General features: G+C 38.3%; 1 protein-coding gene across 1 annotated transcript in view; it reads right to left on the reverse strand.

Moving 5' to 3' along the window:
• Positions 1 to 7,687: 7,687 nt before the first annotated feature.
• LOC124594966 (L-xylulose reductase-like) overlaps positions 7,688 to 13,074 on the reverse strand; it is a 55,971-nt gene continuing 50,584 nt past the window's right edge. The window contains exons 3-5 of the mRNA XM_047133487.1: positions 8,807 to 8,921; positions 8,493 to 8,703; positions 7,688 to 8,314 (exon numbers count right to left, since the gene is read on the reverse strand). Coding sequence (XP_046989443.1) covers positions 8,211 to 8,314; positions 8,493 to 8,703; positions 8,807 to 8,921 — 430 coding nt within the window. The 3' untranslated portion in view covers positions 7,688 to 8,210. The remainder of the gene's footprint in view (positions 8,315 to 8,492; positions 8,704 to 8,806; positions 8,922 to 13,074) is intronic.

Consider the following 13,074-nt stretch of genomic DNA (forward strand, 5'->3'; position numbering starts at 1 on the left):
ACTCAGGGTGAAAAATTCAGTTAGGAATGATCACAGTTTCTCTTTCGTTACCATTTGAAATCATTCATAGAGTTCTCAATATATCAAATCAATTAGTTTGGATTTTTATTTTCAAAACTTTAATTATTCTTCAATTTTGTAGTATAAAAATTCAGAAAAAATTAGTATCAGTTTATGATGTTGTTATGTGAATAAATGAGAATGTGGGACATATGAAAAAATTCAATATTATATTATGTACAACATTACGTAATAACTGGAATGTGGGAAAGATGTATTTTACCCACATTGCTGATGACATATGTCTAGGTGTGACTTTTGTAAGAAGGCAGCCATAATATCAGTTTAAAGTGCAATCATTTTCTGAATTATTTTCAAGATTAATTTTATTTTCGTTTTGCTATATTAAACATTGTGTCAGTATTTGCATTTTGGAAGATGCAAACGTGTTTCTGAATAGTGACTGGCTTAGGCGAGTTTTGCCGCGAGAATGATCTTGAAGGATCATTCTGATTTGTAGGTCAGACTGACCAGCCAATCAGAATTAAGTAGTTCCCACGCACAACTAGTTAGATATGCTGTGAGTGACAGAGTTTCAAGAGAGTCACTTGCCAGATTTGGATGCACAAAGGTCATGTTACATGTCTCAGTGTTCATGTGTGTAAGGTGAAGAATTATTGAGTGCTGTGCGCTTAAAATGTGTCGTAATGAAAGACTTGCAATTACAGACAGTTTGTTGAAATTTTGGAGTTTTTGGAGTGTTTTGTTGGAACGTTACGAGCATGTGAACTTTCAGCCTTTGTGAACATTCTGCGTGGCGTATTCTGTAATCATTTCTGGAGTATTTGGCAAGCAGTTTCTTTTGAAGAAACCCACTGAAAAGGACTGAATGTGAACCTCATTTATAGTAGCAGATATGTGAATGTGAGATCATGTCTTCAATCGGGTCCGACTTGTGTAAAATTCTGGCTGCTTTGCGTGTGAAGTTTGTTGTTTGACTGAGCATTAAGAATGATAGAACTGTTTTTCACTAAATGCAGACTTGGTAGAGCATATAACTCTTCTTATTCAGCAATAAACTTCACTAGTCTGAAAATTGTAGGAAGTTCATTTCAGTCAAATGCATCATATTACTGTACGAAATCCTGATAAATGAGAGATTGCAGGACCTGAAATACTACTAGAGTTTACGCGGACTTTGCAGGATAGATATTAGGTGACGTCTTTTTTCAACACTGCTTTTTCATCGTCTAGTAAGTATCTATGCTTGCAGCGGACACCATGCTGAGGTAGGTGGACATTCAACGTTGAGCAGTACGACGAATGAAAAATAATCATGGACAAGTTGAACAGTGACAGCTTGCGAAATACTGATATAACCATGGTGGCAGCACCAGTACAAAATGACTCATAACACAGTGGGTTACCACAAGATTAGCAAAGGATATTGAACATATACCATATACAAAGAAAGGCAGCATAAACTATCACAGGTTTGTTTGAGTCATAACAGAGTATTCCAAAACTGCTGAAAAACTGTAATTGGTGGACTCTTGTTGAAGATAGAAACAGATTATCCTACAAAAGCCTACTTACAAAATTTCAAGAACCTGTATTAAGTGAAAAATCTGGAGCTATTCCTCAGTCCCCAAACTCTGACTAATTACAGCGTGCACTGAGGCATTTAAGGAGTCATTCTTCCTGCCCTCCATATGGAATGGGTAGAAATACTAGCATGTGGTACCATGCTAAGTACCCTCTACCTGGTAGTTCACAGAGGTCTGCAGAGTATCTGATAGATATGGTAAGAAATTCTTCCTTGGAGATGATGTCACCAAAGCTTTCCCTGAGACGCATGGGATATTTAGCAAGATGATGTACCTTATCACTTGGTTGGAATAGCACAATAAATGCTTCAAAGTATTTTTCTTGCCTCTAAATGTCCTTTATGCTAACTTAATTGAACATATATGAAACAGCTTTGACTTTAATGTTTGCTATATGAATACTCCACCGTGTGTGCAACAGTAGCTGTGAGAAGTACTATGGACAGCATGGCTACTATTCTTTGGGCTGATCTATTAAGTGCATGAATGAGTCACTACCTGTACACTTTAATGCTGTAGGCCTATGCTATATACCCAGGAGGTAGCCATAATAAAATGACTCTATGAAATATATAAAAGTTGACAGCATGGGCAACTCTCAAGGGTTTCGAGTTTGATAACAACTACAGTTAGTCTCAAAATGTTTTATGAAACTAGTAATTTTTACTGCAGATTTTTGTCTTACATTAATAGAAATCTCATTTTGTATATTTGCTTCAGTTCTTATTGGGAATTAGCAACTTTTTAGCTCAACAGATTAAAATATAATCAGTGAGCTTAATTTAAAGTTACTTTTACTGACCTGTAATATGTCACACCAGCCAAAATGCAGCCTGACTATGAATGCTGTTCTTGAACACAGGATAAACTGGTTGATGTTCATAAGCAATGGAAATTGTCCTGACTACTGGCTAATGATGGGCAGCTGCTGCAGATTGATGTGCTGGAGGAGCTCCAAAGAGTCTTTTACCTATGATACTGGTACCAGAGGTACCCTCAAGTACTATCATCTCCTGTGAATCCTCTCTCCTATGCAGGAAGTACAGTACATCTCATTACTCATTCATTTGACTGTGAGAGGCGTGTCAATAGTAGACCTAGGTGTCCTGTACAGGAAGGACAGGACCAGGGAAGGCTCTAGGTGTTGTACTGATCCCCCTAACCAACAAGTCTGAGCTTCTCCCTTTCACTGAAACTGAGCCAATGGGACTTACGTCACCTGTTTTGAGGAAACCTGTCTTGTCCAGTGTCAGAAGGAGGCAGTTCAAATATATGGCAAATAATTGTACCACTTAGGGAAATGGCAGCAAGGAACAGGAAGGACACCATGTGTACTGTGGGCCTCATTCAACATGTTGGAGACGCTATTGCAACAGCCACTGGCGGAACAGGGTTCAACCAGCTGCAGACTGTGACGTGTATTCTAACAAATGATGCCTATTGTTTGGGCTCTGAGACCATAGCAGTGACTGGTGCAGAGGATTGTGAGGACCAGCCTTGTGCATGGAGTTTCAGCGAAGCTCACAATTTGCAGCATTGTACCCAGAACTGATCATTGCACTTTGGTTGTGGGTTAAGCGAAAGGAGTGAACCACAGACTTCTAAAGATCTGTGACAAGCTAGGCTATGACTTCCTGGACTTGTGCCATAGTGTTGAGAACTGTAGGGTCCCCCTAAATATATCCGGTGTGCACTATACATCAGAGGCTGCTACTCAGGTAGCTGACTGTGTGTGGGGTTCACACAATTTTTTTTAAATTTTTTTTATTAAGCAACTCTCCATTCAGTCCAGATAACAATAGCTGTAGGAAACCCAGAAGTTAATTGCCAAAGTATTTGCAACAAAGTGCTAGAGCTTGAAGGGCTCCTGAAAAGCAGCGATGCTCACATAATACTAGGTACAGAAGCTGATTGAAACATGAAATTAACAACAATCAAAATTTTGGGGGAAAATTTAAGTGTATATTGAAAGGATAGGCAAATGGGAAATGGCGATGGTGTATTTTTCACAGCAGACAAGAAAGTCAACTCCACCAAGATAGAAATTGAACCTGTATGTGAGATTGTTTGGACAAGATGCAGTATTAAGTACGGGCATAATTGATAAGTGGATCCTTCTATCATCCACTGGACTCATCTCCTGATGTAACCAAAAACTTTAGAGAAACCTTCAGTTAATTTGTACGTTCCCCATCACACTGTAATCAATGGTGGAGACTTTAATCCTCCAACAATTAATTGGGAAAATTATGGTTTTGCTATTTGTCAGTGCGATAAGACATCCTGGGAAACATTACTAAATGCCTTCTCTGAAAACTACTAGAACAGACAGTTAAGAACCCCAATCGTGATGAAAATGTATTGGACCTAATGGCAACAAATAGACCTGACCTCTTTAAGGACGTCAACATTGAAACTGGTAACAGTGACCATGATGCGGTTGTGGCAGCAGTGGTTACCAAAGTCCAAAGGGCAATTAAAACAAACAGAAAGATATATATGTTCATTAAACTAGATAAAAAGTCAGTCATGTTGTATGTCAATGAGGAACTTGAAACAGGGCAGGAGCATGTAGAGGAACTATGGCTCAAATTTGAAAGAATAGTTGTGCATGCACTGGATGGATATGAACACAGTTCATACTGGGAGGGAACTTCGACAGTATACAGTCACTGTAAAGAAATGGAGATTTCTGCATACTGGGTGTAAAACAAAGTGTAGAGCTATAGATAGAGAGAAGAGAGCAATGCCTGATGCCTTCAATGACTACTGCAGCATGATACTGTCAAATGATATTTTACAAAACCCACAGAAATGCTGGTCGTATGTAAAAGCTGTTAGTGGTGCCAAAGTTAGTGCCCAGTCCCTATCAAATGAGACAGGAACTAAAGTTGAGGGTAGCAAAGGAAAAGTTGAAATGCTCAACTCCATTTCCAAATATTCCTCTACAAAGGAAAACCCAGGAGAATTGCCCCAATTTAATCCTCACATCTCTGAACAGATGAATGAAATAAGCATTAGTCTCAATGGTGTTGAGTAACAGCTGAAATTGTACAAACTGAACAAAGCACCAATGGAATCCCTGTCAGATTCTATAATGAATCTGCAGCTGAGTTATCCCCTCTTTTAACAACAATCTATCATAGATCCCCTGAACAAAAAACTGTGCTCAGTTCTTGGAAAGAAGCACAGGTCATATCTTTCTACAAGAAGGATGGTAGAAATGATCAACAAAACTATTGTCCAATATCCTTGTCACTGATTTGTTGCAAAATCTTAGAACATATTCTGAGCTCAAACATAATGAGGAATCTTGAACAGAATTACTTCTCCAGTTTCAACCAGCACAGATTTCGAAAACATTGATCATGTGAAACCCAAACCTCCCTTTTCTCACATGACATACTGAAAGCTTTGGATCAAGGCAGTCAGGCAGATACAGTATTTTTGATTTACAAAAAGCATTTGACTCAATACCATGCCTAGCCTGCCTGGCTGGCCGCATGGTTTAACGTGCTGCTTCCTGAGCAGGAAGGCATGCCGGTCCCTGGCACAAATCCGCCTGGCAGATAAGCGTCAAGGTCTGGTGTGCCAGCCAGCCTGGGGATGGTTTTTAGGGCATTTTTCATCCACCTCGGCGAATGCAGACTGGTTCCCCATATTCCACCTCAGCTACACTGTGTCAGCAATTGCTACACAAACAACGTTTACATGTACACGTACAAAATAATTACTCTATCATGCAAACATTTGGGGTTACACTCATGTGGTATAAGACAGTCCCAGGGGTGTCCACAGGTGGCCAAACCACACAATAACCCAGGGTTAAGTGTGGGGCGGTGGTGGGGTGGGTGGACTGCTGTGGCCTGCTGTTGGGTTGTGAGCCACTGAGTGCTAGGGCGGGAGAAAGCCTCTCCATCGTTTCTAGGTCCGTCTAATACAATACAATACAATACAATACCATGCCTACACTTATTGTCAAAAGTACCACCATATGGGTTATTAAAAGAAATTTGTGACTGGATTGAGGATTTTGGTAGTGAGCATGCAGCACGTCATCCTGGATAGAGTGTCATCGTCAGATGTAGAAGTAACTTCAGGTGCACCCCAGGGAACTGCATTGGGACTCTTGCTGTTCATATTATATATTAATAACTTTGCAGACAATATTAATAGAAACCTCAGACTTCTTGTAGATGATGCAGTTATCTATAATGAAGCACTGTCTGAAAGAAGCTGCATAAATATTTAGTCAGATCTTGATAAGATTTCCCCAGAATATGATTCTGCACAGAAGGATGTGGAACTGGGCAAAGTAGGCAGTTCGAGCAGTGTGAAAACTTGTTTCAACATAGAGTAAATATAAAGTATAAAATATTGTATTGACTATCTGACGCATAACTTTCTTTCCAATGAAGATGTAATTTTGTTGGAGTTTACTGTCATACAAGTAATGCACACATCACCTTTTCAACAGAAATTTAGGCATGCTGTTTTTTGTGTTTGTCAGTAGCTTATTCCCTCAAACCATACATTTAGTTGTGCTTTAGTTTTATTTACAGCTGCCTGTAATTGACTATGTGTGTTTCCTCCGGGAATTTTTGTCTAAAATTTCATTAATCTATTACACATTGCTTTTTCTAGCTTTTGCTAAAGAGTGATGATAAGGCAATTGGCCTATAGTTTTCTATATTTGATTTGTCTCCTTTCTTATGAGCAGACCACTTTAGAAATTTTGAGATAGCTTGTAAATGTGCCTGGAAGAACAGATGAATTGACTATACTTGTAACAGGCAATGAGACGTTTGTAATACCAGTACATTGATTTATACTGTAATCTGAATACCATCATTCCTGATGACATTTTCTTAAAATTTGAGGCAAGACAGATGATTTCATCCAGAATTGTCTTGCAAATGTAGACTTAAGAGAACCAAGAGTGGATTTTGTTTTACTCTTTGCTTCTACTATCTCTTTTGTCACTGATTATTAAATTATTTGCGACATCTACATAGTAACAATGGAAGAGATCTGCAGTACGTTGGGGATGAGTGGCGCTCTTGTTTTCATGGTTCAGAGTGATATTTTCCATCTTAGCAACATTTTATTTGCCTCCTTCTTTATTATTTTCCAAACTGATTGGCTTTTATTTGCTGATTCTGTTATGAACTTATCAATGGCCTTTCTTTTTCTCCTGGCACATCACTCTTCTATAGAGTTGAATGTATTTCTGAATGTAACTGTTCAACAAAGTGGTATTTTTTTCTGTATTTGAGCAATTCTCTTTTCCTTGCACTTGAGATTCTGATACCTGTCACTATCCATATTTTTGCTCTTTTTTTGGAACCTATTGAGAATTGAGGTTTTTTTCTGAATTACATAGTTCACTCACGTGAATGTGACCACCTGTTAAAAGCCAGAATAACCACCTTTTGCAGCGTGGACATGCAGTAAGAGAATCAGTGAGGTTCTGGAAGGTATGGACAGGGATGTGGAACCATGCAGACTCCAATGTTGTAGCCAGCTACACTAGGTTTTTTGGTTGGTGCAAACAGTCCAATCAAGGTGGTCCCACAGATTCTCAATTGGGTTTAAATCTGGGGAGTTTGGTGGCCAGGGGACTGCAGGAAACTCATCCCGGTGCTCTTCGAGCAATACACGTACACTGCAACTGTATGACATGTTGCACTGTCCTGCTGTTAGAGGCCATCATGCCAAGGAAAAACGAAATGTGTGTAGGGGTGGACATGGTCTCCAAGGATAAATGCATACTTGTGCTGATCCACTGTGCCTTTTAGAATGATGATATCATCCAATAAATGCCACAAAAATATTTCCCAGACCGTAGCAGTCCCTTCTTTGGCTTGGACCCTTTCAACACTTGTTGCAGGGTCATACATGCCAATAGCTATCTGTCTAATGGAGTTTAAAAGATGATTCATCTGCAAAGGCCACCTATCACTACTCAGTGGGCATCCAGTTGTGGCATGGCATGCAAATTCCAGCGTTTGTCAGTGGTGAACAGCAATCATAGAAAAATGACTTTGGTCATGAAGAAGATGGGATAAAAAGCGAATGCATCATATGTCATTATTCCTGTAATTCCATACTAAAATTTTATGATTTACACATTTAAAGACAGAGTAACAGGAATTCCATACTAATAAATTTCTAATTTTCTAAGTAAATATTTGATTCTGTGCTTTGCCTTTCACATTGTCTTAAATTATAATTTTACTGGTTCTAATCTGCCAACAATCAACAGTGTCTTAAAGAGTCAGTATCAGAACCGCTTATAGTGATTTTCATGGTATTATGTTGGACTCATATGCTGTAAGGTGTAAAATTGTCATAAGGGTTTGAGGCATTAACATTGTTTTGTTCCAGGAGTGACTCCAAATTTTATTTGTCAGTACTGACAGCAACTGGAAAAAAAAATATTTATCTGTTCCATGCATAACTGCAAATTTTCTCTTATATTACTGATTTATATGCTAAATTAATATTATATATGAAATTCCAAATATCATTTTCCTTTAGATTAAGTGTGAAGTTTTGGTTCTTCTGACACAGCTGTCATTTATAAGATAAATATAAACAGTGTTAGCATGCAAGGAATCCTCCATCAATAGGTACACATATCCCATTTATCATATCAGATTTACTGCTGAGCAGGAAGATTACAGCATTAACTACATCTTCAGGTTCTGAAACAAAAACAACACCACTAAGCAGCATTGTATTTTTTAGAGTACAGGAGTTGCAACATGTTCTGTAATTTATTATTACATTCTGGAAAACTGTGCATTTCTGTGGCTCTGCAAGTCATTTTAAAATTCTATTTTTATATAATGGAATATGCTATTCAAGTACTAAAAGTCTTACCAGCAAACCTTCCCATAGGAATTTTGGATAGCATTGTTGCTGCCTTCTCGGGCTTTGACCAACCTATCTTCCCCATTTCAGTCATTACAACAGTTGGATTGACACAGTTGACTCTAATATTATGAGGTCCAAGCTCAAGAGCCATCACTTTAGAAAGCTGGTCTACAGCAGCCTTTGAAGCGCAATATATTGCATGGTCTGCTAGTGCAGCCTAAAATTAAAGATTCAGTAGTAAATTAAAAAGACAGTTACTTTTTCGTTTTAGTTCTTGATCTACATTAAAAGAAAGGTAAACAATGTAATAGATTCACAACCTGTGAAGCTTGAGAGGATAAATTTACAATAGTTCCTCCTTTTCCTCTTTGAATCATACTTTCTGCAACAACCTGACTGACATTAAGCACTGCTTTAACATTAATAGCAAAGCTCCTGAAAATAAAATAAAAATTAAAAAAAATACAAAAAATTTGAATTAATATGTAGTTGGATACAACTATGTTCCAATGGAAATAAAGTAACAAACAAGACAGCTCAAACACCTGAGAATAAGCAGCCCACAATGGCCCATATCATATGTAAGGGCAGTAGGATTGAACAAAAGAAAAGAGAAAAAAATTTGCTGATTTGTTTGTAGCATAAGATGAAAAACAGAAACTAACTTCAAGTAAAATAAAGAAAATTTCTAAATAATTAGTCAAAGCTGAAGCTGTAACTGAAAGTATAGACAATACATTCAAAACACTATGCAAAATACTCAGTTTTGTTAGTTTCCCACTAACAATTTGTTTTGCAAGTTATGTTAATACATAAACTGTCGTGGTTGCAGAAATTATCTTATTACTTACATTACTTAAAGAGCTTCAACACACTGCTTTCAGCTGCAAAATGAGTATCACATCAGAAATAAAAAATGAAATAAAGTCAGTCTAATAGAAGAGTGTATGTAATGGGAGAGCTGGAGAGAGAAAGAGAGAGAGCACGTTACAAATTTCTACAGTCTGCTGTTTTCCTCACTTTTGTAACAAACGAATTTAACATGTATGTGCCAGAGCTAAGTGTTTCTGGATTATTTGTGTACTAAAATTGCTCACTAACTTAATACAAATATCCAATTTGAAATGATGCAGCATCACTTCACAGCCAATCTTTTTGATTTTTGCTCCTAACTATGACAGGGACACAGTTCACATGTTAAACAGTGACCAGCAATTCAACAGTTTGAATCCCAGTGATGGCTGAAGATTATAGTGGAACACATTCTATGGTTATTCATCAAATAACAAATACTTTCACATTTAATTTAACATACAATTCTGAGTAACAGAGGCAGAGGTTACACAATTTTCAACCCCAGCATTATTATGGACATAATTTTGGTAAAATTAAAGACATCATCACAAAAAACTTCCACTGAACAACAACAGAGTTATGTGGCTGGTGCAGGGTAGAGTGAAAATCCAAAAGATCCCTATAAAATTCATCAGAATGACTATTTCCTTTAACAGTGTTACTTTAAAGAGAGGGGTAAAATAGCAATAGTTTTAAATAATTTCAAATGATGTTGCACAGAGTGTCATTTTCATATCACTGACAGATCAAACAACAACTTACACTGAATATGATACTTATGAAGCAGACACACATCTATGCACCTGGTTAATGAACATTAGAGGTAGTTTCTTCCCTAAAATCAGCTCAGTCTAGTAGTATTAATAATGCATATACTGGTGACACTGAAAAGCTAAAACAACAAAGGAGGGCTGATGTGCAAATTATGATTTTCATGGCACCTTAATGCAGTAAAACTTCTCACATTCCTCACTGCATCGTGTATCCTTCCATCTTCTGACACAGTTGACACATGCGCATACTGTGAATTTATGCTATAAAATACTAGAGAAGATTTCACTGCAAAATAGAAAAATGTTGCTGCCTTTCCAGTCTAGTTAGACATAATAAAAAAGCTTCACTACAACTACTACTTCATTTACAATGAATAAACATATGTCCTGAAGGACTGTCATCAAGATAGAGCACTATTTGTGTTAGGAATACTTAAAATGACCATAATCAATACCTTCACCATCAACAAGAGCCAATCTGTACCAAAAATAAGCTACACTGATGATACCCAAGAACACAAACTGTCTTTTGCTGTAAATTTTCTCTACAATAAAAAGGAGGAAGGGTGATTAATATTTTCATGTTAGAAATACTGAGGAGGCTGACGTGTTTTAAATTGCAATTCGTATCTAACTGATAGAGCAGAAAAGTATGTACAAAACTAATCATATTACCAGGCACTGCAATCTTTCTGCCCTTAATCAGCTCTCTATTTGATAATATTGACTGAGTACACCGTTGATATTCAGTTTTGTATTTGTTTCCATAAAAAAATCCCCAGTGACGGCTGAAGATTATAGTGGAACACATTCTATTGTTAGTCCCAATTCATTTCGGTGATTTATACACAAAAATCCCTAGTAAATGGTTTAGCCGATCATAGAGGTCAACTGCCAACAATATAATATGTCAAAACTACTGTGTGTGTGTTTTTACACTTTATACAATTTTGGCAGTAGTATCCTCTGAAATGCTCTCTCATACTCAGAATTATCAAAATTGTTTGATATTTAGGTACGCTGACTTTTTCTCATCCTTGTATGGTTCATATGACTGACTGTCATTGGGCATTGTCCATTGTCTTATACACGTCCTCCCTCCAGCTTATCTCAGGCTTGCGGTACCCAGACAAGGCTCTGCTGGCAACGTCAAGGGGGAAGCGTGTGGTACAGACACTCAGGGATCAAGATGACGCTGATGCCAAGGAGATGCATCAATTGACATGATATGAGTAGATCTTCCCATAGCTTACTATTTTGCACTCAAGGCTGGGCCCCAGGTCTTAGTGAGTTGGAAACCACAGTTGTTAATTATCAGTTCAAGACGTAGCACAACAAAGGGCTTTGAAAAGAGTCACTCCTGCCTCACCAACTGATGAACCTAGTCCTCACCACATAGACACATCTCCTCCACATCAGTGGTGTCATGACCCCTGCAGTGGTGGTACAAAGACTCAGGGCCACAGCTTGTGTCCTGACCATGCAGTTTCCCCGTTCACCTTGCTTCCAGACATGCTAGGTACCACGGGCCCGAGATCGACAGTGGGAGAAAGGGGGTGCAGATGACAGAGTGGAAGACAATCAGTCAAAAAGATTGCAGAAAGACATCAACAAGACAGCTTGCTGAAACAAACAAACAAACAAATACACACACACACACACACACACACACACACACACACACACACACACGCACACACAGAAAAAAACCTGGCTCTTGAAGGGATTGGGTACTAAAAATAAGTTGTTGGTAGCTCCTCTGCTATGATCTTCAGTTCTCACTGAGAATTTTTTTACAGAAACAAATTCAAAGCTGAACAACAACAGCTCTAGGTGTAGTTAACAAACACCATCAAACTGTAATCTGGTAAAAGTCAACATGATTTTAGAGGCTGAGACCTTAATACATTCTGTAGAAACTTTACTACTTCATCACTTAGATATGAACTGCAGTTCAAAACATATTCTTTGAGCAAAAATTTGGAAAATGAAGTATGACCCTTAAATCACAAGAAATGTTAAGAAAAAAAGGACCAAACTTTTGAAATAGACTGCCTGATGAAAACAGTAAAGCACCTAGAAGGAGAGTAACAAACAAAATGAAACTTGATGGGTTGAGAGGGTACACGATGATATTTCAGTCAAATCTACAAAGAACTTGACTGTATGAGTCCACTTATCACTATGACGTTGCACTCCCTCTAGCCTGGAGGTACCCAATGGTTCAGTTGGGAAGGATGTCATAAAGCCATTGTATCCTTTCCTGGCCCACAACTGTTGGAACTGCTCCTTGATATCCCAGGTACTGGCACTGGAACACATGAGATGCCGAGCTGGACCCACAAATATTCTGCTGGGGCATATGTGGGGATTTTTTCTTCTCACAGGAGTGCCTCAACATCGTGAAACAGTTCCTGCAGACATGTGGCATATGTGGGCAGATATTATCATGTTCAAAGGTGATATCATGATACTGTCGCATGAGAGGTAACACCTGAGGGTGCAGGATGTCTCTGACATACTGATGTGCTGACAGAATTCCCTCAATAAACATTGAAAGAATGGGACCTCTCCCCAGGTTGCCACCATAATTGCCAACAAAGGTCATATGGGGTAGTGTCAAAGCACAATTCATTACTGGACACAATGCAACATCAGTCATCAGCAATCCATGCTTCCCAGTCATGGTACCACTCCAAACACTGCCATTTGTGTTGTGGTATTAATGGCAGCCTATGCATGGGACAGTAATTCCCTAGTCTGGCTACTTCTAGGCTCCAATCAGTGGTGTGGGATAACGTAAAATGTTGCATAGACTCCATTACTTGTTCTTGGATGCAGTTGCAGAAGTAAAGTGGTTATGATGTCCTTGAAATCCTCCCTTGTGATGGTCAGACACAGTCAACCAGAACCTTGATAAGTATGCCTCCCCTTATTTTATCATACAGTCCAACATCAGG

The sequence above is a fragment of the Schistocerca americana genome, chromosome 2, assembly GCF_021461395.2.
Source record: "Schistocerca americana isolate TAMUIC-IGC-003095 chromosome 2, iqSchAmer2.1, whole genome shotgun sequence".
NCBI classification, from domain to species: domain Eukaryota; kingdom Metazoa; phylum Arthropoda; class Insecta; order Orthoptera; family Acrididae; genus Schistocerca; species Schistocerca americana.